The sequence below is a fragment of the Talpa occidentalis genome, unplaced genomic scaffold (assembly GCF_014898055.3).
Source record: "Talpa occidentalis isolate TD23 unplaced genomic scaffold, MPIMG_talOcc4v2.1 talOcc4.4, whole genome shotgun sequence".
Taxonomy (NCBI): domain Eukaryota; kingdom Metazoa; phylum Chordata; class Mammalia; order Eulipotyphla; family Talpidae; genus Talpa; species Talpa occidentalis.
In genome coordinates this window covers 131,183,561-131,197,390 of record NW_023604295.1, presented here as the reverse complement: position 1 = coordinate 131,197,390, position 13,830 = coordinate 131,183,561, and the positions used below count along the sequence as shown (strand labels likewise).

Sequence of the window (13,830 nt, the reverse complement as noted above, 5' to 3'; positions counted from 1 at the left end):
CTCGATCTGGAATACAAGTTCACCCTGGGCCTCCACTCTGGCAGAGTCCCCACTCTTCATTCAGAGCATCCCAGCCTGCCTTTATGGAGAAGTAACTCACACTTGTCACCCTCCTGCCTAAAAGCCTCCCAGGGGGTGTTTATATTGTGTGTGTAAATAAAACATCTGTGTGCTTTATTGTGTATTCTTCTTCAATTAAAAAAAATTTTTTTAAACATACCCCACGCAGTTTGCAAATAAAACACCTTCTTCCCATGGCCTGCAAAGGCCCCCCAGGACCCTGCCCTGCCTCCCTGACCCAACCTTGTGCCTCTCCCATGCTTACTGTGTTCAGCCACACTTGGCTGTTTGGTTTTGTGGATCTGTTTTTTCAACTTAGATTATTTTTGGTTTACAACACTCTGAAAGTGTTAGGGATATAGGTTCACACCTCTTCAGATATGTGTTATCATACCACACCCACCACCAAAGCACCAATCAGCCTCCACCATAGTCCACTAGGCCTTCTAGTCCTCCTACCATGTTCTTCCCTATAGTACACAGCCAATAGTTCCACTGCCTGCTACTCCTGCCCCCCATCTTCAGGGGGAACATGGCTCCTCTGAGAGGCCATTAATCTAAATCTGGTCCTCTGTCATTTTCTACCATCTCTCCATTGTTTTCCTTCCCAATGTTTATCACCAAGGGCAAGGCTGTTGCTATCTATGCCTTTTTTTTTTTTTTTTTTGCTGTCTGTCCATGAAACTGGAATTGGACCTGCCTCACTCCCCAATCCACCCTGCTTCTCATTCTGAGTCTAGTATACAGAAGGTGCTCAAAATTCTTTGTGAAATCAAGATGTGCCCTTTGGCAACATGTCACTGTGCTTGTTTGTCCATCTACAGGATCTACATGCCACATCTGCCATGGAGCAGGCGCTGAGAATACATGAGAATCCTCTTGCTTCTTGCTTCCCCACTTGAATAAGTAAAGACTTTTTTCCACATTACCAATTATTGAAAGATTGAGGATCACGAATCATTACCCATTAGGGAAAAACCCATTTTATCTACTTGGACTCTCACTCAACCTTCTTTCTTTCTTTCTTTATTTTTTGCACACAAGAACAGGAGTGTAGGTCAGAGGTGCAGGGGTGAGAGCATTCACCAGAGACAGAGTGGGGAGCAGAATAGGTAGATTTACTGAATACACTGCTGAGGGGAGCAGCGGGTGAGACAGGAGAGGTCTGCTGTGCCATGTGGGTCAGGTCCCTGGCCAGGGATTGAACTCAGGCCATAGCAGTGATAGCACTGAGACTAATCCCTAAGCCACCAGGGAGGCCCCTCAACCTTCTTTTCTTGAGGTTGATTCATCTAAGTTTCTTTGATCCTCAAAGGCCTTCATTTTTAGCTCTGAAATCTGGGGGCTGGAACTTGCCTTTTGAGATGGTTCCAAGACCCCCTCCCACTGGCTAAGTTATTTCAAGTCACATTGTACAAACTTTAGACCCCACAGGGCTACTTGTGTGTATAAAAAATGAGATGTCAAAACAGTTTACCTATGATGTTCACCGTACTATCCACTTCATTTTTTATAGCTGAATTCAGGACCGCATACTCAGGAGAAAGATCACTTACTCCATTACTAAGCCCCAAAGATGACTCAACTGGTTCTTGCTAGGAAGAAGAAAAGAAAAAAGAATTGAGAACACTTCCTTTTCCCTCCCTTTTCTTAGCTTAAATTCTCAGCTCTATCTCCTTTCTTTAACGATAGGGTCATGTTCATGTCCCAAATGTCTTCCCAACTTCTTTAAGTCAGCCTGGGGTTACAGAAGTACATTTCTGCACAGTGTATTTGGTCTTTTTCATTTTCCTTCAAGGAAATGATAGCAGTGTGTCTGGCTTGCCTTTCTGAAAGCTGACACCTGTGAACAACAGCTTTGGGGTTAAACATTGCTGCATGACTATGTCAACTACCAAGTCTTGACACAGATTCCAAGTCTTCTGTGAGGAAGGAATGTTCCTAAGAGTCAAATCCTGGCTTTCTCTGTGAGGGAGGAATCACACCACCTTGTTCACAATTATTTCTGACAAAAATCTCTGCCTTGACAATTGGCCCAGGGACAGGAATCCAGAGGAAGCAGTGATGACTTCTCCTCACACATGGTTTGCCTTGGACTCTGGCCATCTGAAGACCCCATCCTGAGTGAGTAGCTATTCCCCACCCCACACCTCCCAGCCAGACAATCCCAACCCATAGCTTCACACAAATGTCTTTCCAGTGTTTGAACATCCCATCTGGCCTGAGAGGCTACCCGCTCTTACTAAATGAACAATGAGGATAAATTCCTTTCCCTTAGGACAGTTCTAAATCCTGCTTTATTTAAGTACACCAGACCCCCACATCCCCAATCTCTCTGAAATGCTAACCTACTCTGGGAGGAGGTGTCAGTCCTGGGGTATGTATTGACCTTCAGCATTCTGAAGAGAGGAGCTTTTCTCAGGGCAAAACAGCACTTGTGTATATGACAGCAAATGAGCTGGGGGCTGGGGGAAACCAACATGGAGAGGAGACTGGAGGGATGGAGAGAACACAGGACGAAGTAGAAGACCTCCAGAGTAGTGGACTGCAGCGTAGTATGTGCCTACTTGGAATGGAGAGTGAACCCCCACAAAAAAATCTCAGAGATGTCATGCAGGAAAGGAGAGAGACACTTGGCAAAATCCCACCACCAAAAAAACATGACTTTAAAGACATCACTTCCAGTATCACTGAGCTCTAAAAATCTCACAAGTGTGGCCGACAAGAGGCACCATCCTCCTGCAGCATCTTGTATTTCCCCTCTTTCACAAGTCTGTCCATTCTGGGGGGAAAAAATCTTCACTTGTCTGTGACTTGGAGACCATCTTTTCTCCCCCTGTAGAGCTAAATTTGCGAACAAGCTTCTGCCTTGCCAACTTTCACCTTCCCCTTCGAGGAACCTGCAGTCTGGCTTCCATTCCACTGGTGGAATCAAACTCCTAGTTTCTAAGGGTGGGGGGGCGGGGAAGAATGGATAATGGGGTAAGACCAGGTTGGCTTTGGGGTCAAAGCCTGACTCCTCCACCTCTGGCTAGTTGTAGAACTTCATTTAAGCTCCATAAGCCTCTCTTAAACTGTGGACAGCTGAAGATGAAGGAAAATAATAGGAGCCACCTCACTGGCATGATGTGAAGATTAAATGAGATAACTATGCACCTGGGACTGATTAATAAATGCTCACTATTAACTTTGGTCACCAATAAAACTCTGCTGGCCCCAGTCCAATGACCTTTTCTCCGTGAAAAGGTCCCTGCCCTCTCAACCATATATTCTAACATCCAAGAGGGATTGCCTCTCCCTCATGACTGCAATTCTCTGCCTTTTACTGATGGCAGCGCCTTTCCCAATGGCCTCTTTTTCATTTCTGTCTTCCCAATCATGTCATTTCATTATTCCACTTCCATTTACTCAGTTTCCTCAAAAGGAACTAATTAGAGCATTTGAAGGTACTAATTAGAGCATCTGAAAGACAACTCATTTTTGATGAGTGTCCTTTGTGGTTCTAAGATCATTTTTCCTCTTTCTACATCTAGATTTCTTATAGAAGTAATAAGATAGATTTGCATATATTTAAAAACCTACATTATTCTTACTTTTGAATGGAGGACCTCTATAAGTGTCTCACATGATCTACAGTTTGACTAGTGGCAAGTGATACTTTTAGCACTTTACACTTGAGAAAACTATGACTCAGAGACTAAATTAACTCTCCAGTGTCTCCTGATCACACCACTTTTAGCCTAAGAGATAGAAGGACCAAACGCAGTCTTTGGTCATACAACATGGTTCAACTCCAGGAGCTTCCTGTCTTCATAACTCCTTGTATCCTGCATGAATTGCAGTGGAGAATGAGGTAGAACTTTTGCAACATCATGTGCCCTCCCCATTCCTGCCTTGTGTCCTGCACTGCTTCTATATTGGAGCAGTATTTCTACCAATGGAAACTGTGCTAGGTTATTTTGAACACTGTGTTAGTCCTCCCATTCCTACTTCAAAATTAACCTGTCCATTTCAAAGTCTTCACTAAAAGAACTATCTCACTGGCACAATCACTGTGGAAGGGAAATATAGTAAATTACATGGTGAAATGCAGTCCTGCCTCCCTGAAAGGTCTCCATCCACACTGCAGGACAATAAGGATCTTTCAAATTTTGAAATGAGCAGAACAAGAATATCTAAATCCAAATAGCGTATATATGTGTCATGTACATTATTTATTTATGTGTTTATACATTATCTATTTATTACAGACACTATATGTTGTTTATAATATATCTAAGACATTACAATTACATATTTATAATAGATAACATTTACATATATTATGTATTATAATTATATATCATATAATGTATATATTAAAAGCAAGGAACCCAAAGAAATGGCGTGTTGTTTCTAATATATACAATATACATTATATATTAATATGTATGATATGCTAAAATATAACACATTATATCTATGCTATCATTATGCTCATTATAATAGGTTATACATATTAACGTACATATATAAAGCAAGGAGCCTGAGTTAATAAAAAGGATGAGGAGTTTTCTCTGTGACAGCTGCACAGGGATCCTGCAGGTTACGAATGGCCTTTGCCCAGAGTCTCCTGGTCCCCTCGGAGCTCCAACCCCGCCCTGTCCCAACAGTGCCTCCCTGTCATACCATAACCTGAGCATCCTCTTTCTGTTCCCTTTCTTATTTTAGATATAGGTTCTCCTATAAATCAACAGTCTTGGTTTTTTACCCTAAACCAAAAAAAAAAAAAAAAAAGATTGTGCTGGGTTTAGTCTACCCCTTGGCCCATTAACTCTGCCAAATATTTATGCTCAAGAACCCTTTTTGTCAAGATTGAATCCAAGGTTTGATCTATAGTTTAAGGATTTTAGGCAAAAGCAAACTAGCACAATAGAGAGTTCAGGGGTACGGGCAGCTTTCTTCAGAGCTTTCAAACAAACCCTGTTTGGTCTTAAAGCTACACTTGCAGGAGGGGATGACTCAGAAGACAGCAGAGGGTCTCCAGTGGCCAAGGGTCACTCATTCCTCTCCTTCAAGCTCATTCTGTCTCCTCCCTGTGCCACAGCCGCCTGTCTAGATGTCCCTTCCCCTGAGACCAAATATAATAGCAGTCAAAGCATTTCCCATCCTAATCCAGTCCCCAATGGCAGAAATATCCTAATTTATCTATGCAAATCCAGTCTCAAAGTCAAATCTAGATCCCTAGATCTCTCTGCTAGCAATTTCAAGCTGACAGCTGGGCTTCATAAAAGCAGCCCAGGGAACTGAACCTGGGAGGGAGAACATTCCATACCACCAAGGCCACGGTGTGCACAGGCTGCTCTTGATCTGGCAACTTCACAGCCTTTCCTCCATTGTCTTTCCTATCACAACATCAGTGCTTTGATCTGGAAGCACTTTATACTTTCACAGCATGTATATTTCAACAGCAAACAATCCTATGAGGCAGGAAGTCTTAACTTTTAACCCACCCAACCTACATCTCTTTGTTTCCTCATACGAACTCCTGCTCTAACTCAGCCACTTTCCTGACTCATCCAGTGAAGAACAAAAAGCATATCGAATCTCCAGGCCTTCACCTGTGATAACTGGTGCTGGCAAATGACCACATTAACTCAATCTATTTCCCAGATTCCAAAAAGTTACCATCTGTGGTGAGAGAGCATTGGCCTAGAGTTGGACCGACCTGGATTCCAATCCTAGCTCTATAAAGCAGTGTAACCTTGGGGAAATGACTCAACCACTTTGTTCCTCCATCTCCTTATTTGCAAAAGGGAGATAACCAGCCCAGCACAGGCAGAATAAATGAGATAGTAATTAGAGCCCAGAACTTAGTAAGGGCTCCAAAATATCAGCTACCACACCTGTTTTTCCTTTTTAAAAATCAATTAACCTAGTTTCTTACATCTTTGTTAATTTTTGGACATTATTTGATTTCTCCCCTTAGGTCTCATAGATCTCCCACCACCATAGCACCCCACCTGTGATTCATCTCCCTCATCCCTTGTGCTCTTCCCTCCTCTGACTTGATCCTTCCACCCGCCTCCTCCCCTGCTGTGTGTCTCAGATCTATGTGGTTCAGCTCTCTGTCTTAACCACTTCTACTGAATGATCTGGGGCTGGGGAGACTTTTGGAAACCCATAATGCTTGTATTACTTATTCTTCTTTTTTAGATAGCTAGTTACCTCCACACAGGGGGTGCTCCATTCAAGCAAAGCACAATTCACTAAGTATACAGGATATATTCACAGAGAGAGCAACAGAGAACACCACGGCAATATTTCTTTTGTCTCTATGTCATGACCCACAGGCTCTGGGTCTCCCAGACTTAGGGAAACTATTTGTTTTGGGAACATCAGCATGGAGGTAAATTGCCCAAATGACCCCAGAAAAACTCTGACACTTCACCTGCATGTGCTAACCTGTGTTTGCTCATGAAAAGTTCAATTTAATTGGAAATGAATGAAGGTTGGGAAGAACCTCTTTTTTCAGCAAGTTTTCACATGCAGTTACTAAACATAAAATACATTTCCTAAGTCGAAGAAATCTATCTGGGTTATCTAGTTGGATATCTGCACAGGAAATATTACTCATGTTTACGTGTCTTGACATACAACAAAAAGTAATGTATTAATAGCTCAGTAGAGAAAAGGTCCTTTCCTGGAGAGATGAATTTGGAAAGAGTCTACAGAAACATTAACTGAACACTATGGTGGTAGAAGTCATGAATGTGGGGAGTCCACCATCCTTATCCATATTCTGTTGCGACAGAAAAGGATTTAAATTCAAAGGTGAGGTTGTGCTTATTTCTGATGAGTCATTTGCCTTCTCTGAAGGAACAATGTCCCTTTGAGGGACAAATTTCAGGTATTAATCATAACTTCCTTACTGAAGAATTTCACAACGTACCCTTTACTGGTGTGGAACTTGACCTATATAGTTGCGCCTGACAGGAAGCCTCTGACTTGCTTCCCTGGGCCAATATGGCCAAGTCTCCCCAAGAGCTTACTCTCCACAGCTTGCTCAGATATGCCACTGTTGATGTGACCACAGAGGTCCTTTCCTTATACCACCATCAATTCTTAGTTGCACACATTCTCTCACATTTCCACCTCCCTTAGGTAGGATATGCCTTCCAATCAAGTCAGTGTCAAGGTTTCCTTACAAGCAATTTTTCTTGCTTGCGATACATAAAATAACAGTGCATCTTCTATTCATTAGTATCTGATACTCGATGGAGTATGGTGGACATGTCTGAGCAGAGCTTGTTAAATGGCAAACATCTGTAACTCTATTCTTATTCCTCTATTACTTGGATAATAAAATTGAAACTACATTCTAAAGTGAACCCCCACTTTCACCCTATATATATATATATATATATATATATATATATATATATATATTTTAATCTATTTAACCAACAAAAATCCATGCACCTATCTAGTGATTAAACATGTATCGATTATCTGCTCCCTACCAAGCCCTGAGGGACAGGCTATGAAAATTACAGCAGGAGAAAAATCATACTTAAGGTTACAGCAAATTCTTCAAAATCACATATCTGTGGGGAAGTTACACTTTTCTGACTACTAATCAACACTTATCAAATGTAGGTCATTAAAAAAAATCCAAACTGTGGGAAACATGATAAAACTAATAACTAGATTTTCAGTTATAGGGGGAAAAAAATTAAATGATGTAAAGGAAAACTACAAATTAAAAAAAAAACCCTTAAGACACATATTCAAAAATTATTCCATGAGGACTTTACGTGGATCTTGATTTAAGTAAACCAATCATGCAAAAGTTGTAACATTTAGGAGACTGGAAATCTGAACACTGACTGGCTATTTGAGGGATTACTGTTCATTTGTTTAGCTGCAATAAAATGATACCATGCTGCGTCTAAAGAATGCTTATCACAGAGTTAACAGGAGCCAAAGGAAAGGGGTCAACTGAAAGGTGAAAGACAGAATTAAGAGTTTTCGTGGTGAATATAATGTAGTATATACAAATGTGGATTTATAATGATATATATACACCTGACACCTACATAATAATATAAACTAATCTTATTTCAATAAAAATTTTTGAAAAGAAAAGAGTGCTTATCTCTCAAAGATATATACTAAAATATTTATGGAAGACATGACATAATATAGAGAGTTGGCTTCTAAATATTTGGAACTGAACCAAATGAAATTGTTTTTTTAAGTCAAAAACAAGGGAGTATTTATAATTTTACCCTGGATGCAGGGAAGTGAGTAAAGGTAATAATGAAATAAAATTGGCCATGAGCTGATTAATGTTGAAATTGGGGATAATGAGTAAGCTTTACTCATTTTTCTCCTTTCTTTCTGTATACAATTTTTCCACAGTGAAAAATCAAACAAAAATTAGGCCTTAATTGTGCTATTTTTAAAATAACAAAAATAAGTCACAAACTAAAAATAATGAAAGTGAAACTGTAAGTATCGCTGCTAAAATACTCTTCCTAGAATATTTATTTTCCATGGTGGAGGTAAACAGGCCTGAAACAGTTTATCAAAGGTTTTCCCCAAACTCTACCCACCTTCCCAAGCCTAACTTTTTATCTGAAAGAATTTTTGAGGGTACTTTTTTCTAACTATTTTGACTAACTAGCTTGTTTTTAAATACTGTGCTAACTGGACAGTTTGGGTTTTTTGTTAACAGCTACTCTAGATTAAAAATCAGAATGTTTGGCATCTCCTTCAAGTTCAGTTCTAAATAATTGTGTGGCCTTGGCCATGTGTCCCACGCCCTTGGGGTCACGTCATTCAACTCTCTTACGTCTAATTTCTTCGTCTGCAAATGGAGCAGTGTCAACCTTATATAGTCTCTCAGATGGTCCCTGAGCCTGGGACTGCAGGGTCTGCTCTATGTTTAGCAATGAAGCTCATGCTCAATTTTCACGGGATAACTGACTACTGTCTTGCCACCTAACCTACACACAAAGATCTCCTACTGGTGGGCAGTTCAGACCACACAGCCTACTGAAAAACTCACTTATACCAACACATCCCCTTTGGACATTATGAGAGGTGATTCAATAGTGGAGCAAAACAAAACTATGGAGCATCACTAACAGAGTGCTTATATAAAACATACTTGATAATTCTAATATAAGTTTATATGATTCAATACATATTAACATACTTAATAGCCTGCAAATATACTTAATATTATCAGAAAGCTGGCTGCAGAGACTTTGCTGGAACTAAGTGGCCAGCTGGCAGTAGTCAAGGGAAGCAGATGGAGGCTGGAGAGTTCAAGCTCAGTGTGAATTTGTGACTTCATTCATAAATTGCCGATGAAGCTGGATTAAGCAGGGATATGTCTCCTTGAATTGGCAAGTGGGTACATGCCCCAGAGGACACATGAAATGCACATAAAATACAATAGCCAAATAAGAACGATGAACTACTTCAGAGATCGTATTACTTGGTTTTATGAAACACAATACAAATTAACATGGTCAGGACTGGGGCTTCTCTCTAAACCAAGGATTACCTTGATATGCTTAACTTTGTCTTCTTTTTCTGTCTTTGGTTTCTTTCCTGGAACAACAGAAAACAATTGTGGATGAGTTCATGAAGAACACAGAGAGAAACATTTCCCGTAAGTTCTTTCTAAAACTCTCAGTGAGCCTGTTGCTTTCTTCTATACATGCCCAAAATTTCAGATGTTTCCTTTCCTGCCCTTGGGAACCAGAGAGTCCTTTCCCCAGGCAGGTAATCACCACCCACAGCGTGAACAGGTGTCCTATCCTTGCCATCACTACTGCGAACTAATAGAGACCACCAAGGCACTACACTGCACACAAAGCAGTCACTGCTTCAGTAGGTAGCTCTCTTGGTCTACCTTTCTTGGAGGGTCGCTCCGACAAGGGCAGCATCCGGTACACCCTGAAAGCATTGTTTCCTTTCTTTATGCTTTTATCCTTAACTTCCTCAATATCTGGCAAGGAGTTCATGGCACATCGGAAATTCGCCTTCCACGTTTTTGGATCCGGTTTGTCTACTCCTGGTTGATGCTTTCCTAACAAAAGAGCCAAAGGGTTAAGAAAAAGAAGGGGAAAGTTAGATACAGAGCAAAAGAGTCTGAGAAGGTTCCTGGGATGCACTGATTTTTTAATCATTTTTTCTAGGTTGAAAATCAGAATACCTGGCATGTTTTTCAAGGTCAGTTCTAAACAATTGTGTGGTCCTGGAGCCTCCCGGGTGGCGCAAGGGGTTAAGCACAGCACTGTGAGGCGATCCGCAGCCTCTGCAGCCTGAGTTCAATTCCCGGCCGGCCAGGAAGCTACCCACATGGCGCAGCAGACCTCTCCTGTCTCGCCTGCTGCTCCCCTCAGCAGTGTATTTCAGTCAGTCTGCCTGTTCTGTTCCCCATTCTGTCTCTGGTGAATCCTCTCACACCCACCCACCCCCCACCTCTGGCCTATACCCCAGCTCTTGTATGCATAAATAAATAATTCTTAAAAAAAAAAAAAAAGACATGAAAACAACAGCACCCGCCTCTGTAAATGATGCAGGGGTTTTTAATACCTGTGTGGATTGCCCAGTTTCTAAAAAGCGGTGCGTCTTTTTCCACATCCCACCCATGTCTAGCCGCGTGCATCCAGGGTATCTGAAAAATCTTCTTTTCCTGAAAATAAAAAAGGTCGATAATCATCGTGGTGGTTCTCAGTCCCCCATTACACAGGTTTCTTAAGTTCTAGCTAGTAAGATTCCCCACTGAGTATCACTACAGTAAAATCTACTGTAAATAAAACCCGCTACCTCACTAGGCCCCAAATCTTTGCCATCCAGCTGGATGAGATTCAGTGCCATGCCAAGTCTGCAAACACAGAGTCAAAAGCGATGATTTGGGGTCTGCCACTGTGTTCTCTTGCTAAGACCACAGAACACTGGCCACTGATTGACACTTCTAATGCATATTTGTATCATTTACTCCCATCATTGGATAACGTGGAACTCCATCTGCCTTAGGTAAATTTCAAATTAGGCAACTTTCCAAAATAACACCCACTGGGGCTGCTGGAAGGACATAAGTGTCACGGAAACTAAATATCTCAATCTGTTGTGTGGCCAAGAGATATAGAAGAGTTTGTCCAATGTTCTATCCCCTACATGGCAACTGCCCTGCATGAAATACATCAAGTAGGAAAAAAAAAATATAGATTATGTGGCGATGATATTCTTTTTCTAGAGAAATGTTCTTCAATATAGATCTTCTATTCTCAGACCCTGCCTGGCTCTTAGAGCCTGAATGCTAACTCAAAATTGCCTAAATCAACCCTGACAAACTACTGTTTTGGAAACTTGGTCCCACAGGAAAACTACACATGTGAATCTGGTCCAACCAGCTCTTCAGATGGTACCAGCAGTTACCAAGATCTGTGGTCTTCCCACAACTATTGAAGTTCACATGCTCTCAGTTCTGATTCTGAGTTCATATGAGCTTTGTATAATGTTATTTCCATATAGTGAGGAAACTGAGGAACAGAATTAAATTACTAAGCCAAGGTACTTATGGTAATAAATGTCTAAATTTAAAACTGAGGTTATGTGATCCCACACTCAGTCACTTAGTTTCACCACACAATGTCTCCCAGAGTTTAGAGTTAGAAGATTTCCTGTCTTATGAGAGATATGTTGACTTGCACTCAACGGAGATGAAAGCTCAGGAAAACTGTATTTTTTTAAAAACTCTCAAGGTAGTTCAGATAATTTCCAGGTATGGGAATCCCTGCACAACACCCTGGGGAAGGAAAGAAAATGTCAGTAGGGGTTTTCCGTCACTTTGGTCTCACAACGTCAATAGAGACAGAAAGGAGCCTAATGGACTGAAAAGGGGCTCACTGCCTCACCACAGAGGTAATTATCAAGTCCAAACTAAAACTATTTCAGAATACTTAAGAGTTCCCCAAAAGTGGTGAAAAGGGAAAATTCTACTGTATTTGAAACTCAGTTAATAAAGAACTGAAAGTAAGAGACTTTTCATAAATTCTTTGTTCATTCTGTGTCCTCTACATAGACAAGAGGGTTTCGGGTTAGCCATTTTCAAAAGGGCAGTGATCAGTAAAGGTTGAGTAAATTTTTTTTTTCAGTATAAATGAAAATCAGAGAGCAAATTCTCTTACTGCAGTATTTGATGTTCATATGAAAATGAGTAAAAATGGAAAGAAATGATTTCATTGAAAGAACATTTCCTAAAGTGTAGAACCAGAAACTAAAAGCTTCATGCTTAAAGATAAAGACCCTTAAAGAATTTGCTGATGTACTTTTTTCTAGGTCAAAGGAGTTTTGACACAATTTAAAATTTATCTCACAAGACACAAAGTTGATTCTGATAAGTACAATTTTTCAAGCATTTGTAACCATCACACACACACACACACACACACACACACACACACACGGAGTTCTGACACAATTTAAAATCTATCTCACAAGACACAAAGTTGATTCTGATAAGTACAATTTTTCAAGCATTTGTAACCACCCTTACACACACACACACACACACACACACACACACAAGCCTTGTCTCACAGAAACCACATGAAAGGGATGAAAAAACAGTGAAGACTGAAGCTAACAACACCCACTATGGATTCTGTTGACATGGGCAAAGGACCTACACATACTTTTCTCCAAAGAAAATAAATAAAAGACCAATAAGGAAATGATTATATAGTTATTAAGCATTGGGGATATGTAAATCGAAAAAAAGATACTATTTCACATTCACCAAGATGGTAAGCATAAAGAAACAGAAAATGACAAATGTTGGTGAAGATATGGAGAAACTGGAAGCCTCATACATTACTGGTGATAATATAAAGTGACTATGAAACATTTGGTCAGTCCTTAAAAAATTAAACACAATTCTCACATGACCCACTGATTTCACTTCCTTTATATTTACTCAAAGACTTACAAACAGGTGTTCAAACAAAAACATATATTAACATTCATAGCAGCACTACTTGCAATAGGTAGAAATAACGTAAATGTCCATTAACTGATGAATGGATAAAGATAATGTTGTACTTGCATAAAATGAATAGTATTCACTATTCAGCAATCAAAAAAGATACAGCAATCAAAAAAGATAAACTGATGTCATTCGCAGCGATATGGATGGAGCTAGAAGGGATTATGCTCAGTGAAATAAGCCAGAAGGAAAAAGAAAAATATTGGATGGTTTCACCTATAGCAGGAATATGGGGGAATCAAATAAGGGATCGGGGGGGGGGAAATAAAAACAAAACAAAATTAACAGGCAACTATAAATCAGAGACATTCTGCTGGGGAGGGGGAGAGAGAGAGAGAGATCACAAGGGACTATGGTGATGGTGCACAGGTGAATTGGTGGTGGGAATTCTATGGGGACTACACCTGAGAGGAGAAAGCAAACATTGTATGAAAAGGAAGAATGATGTAAAATATATATATATATATATAAATTATATTTAAAAAATGGAATAGTATTCAGCCACAAAAGGATACATGCTACCACATGAATGAATCTTGAAAACTTCACGCTAAGTGAGAAAGCCAGACAGCCAAATGCAAAAGGATGAAAGTAGACCACTGTCTCCCGCCATACACAAAATTAACACAAAAATGGAAAAAAACAGATGAAAAACATGAAACCATAAAAGGCATAGAAGAAAACACTCCTGCAATATAAGCTTCAATGATGTCTTGGGTTCT

The 13,830-nt window shown here is 40.3% G+C and overlaps 1 protein-coding gene across 2 annotated transcripts in view; it reads right to left on the bottom strand.

Annotated features, from left to right (window-relative positions):
• IRF2 (interferon regulatory factor 2) overlaps nt 1–13,830 on the bottom strand; it is a 75,108-nt gene that overhangs the window by 18,270 nt on the left and 43,008 nt on the right. For both annotated transcript variants that reach the window (XM_037526403.2, XM_054701036.1), the window contains exons 3-6: nt 10,654–10,753; nt 9,968–10,144; nt 9,617–9,663; nt 1,538–1,655 (exon numbers count right to left, since the gene is read on the bottom strand). In XM_037526403.2, coding sequence (XP_037382300.1) covers nt 1,538–1,655; nt 9,617–9,663; nt 9,968–10,144; nt 10,654–10,753 — 442 coding nt within the window. The remainder of the gene's footprint in view (nt 1–1,537; nt 1,656–9,616; nt 9,664–9,967; nt 10,145–10,653; nt 10,754–13,830) is intronic.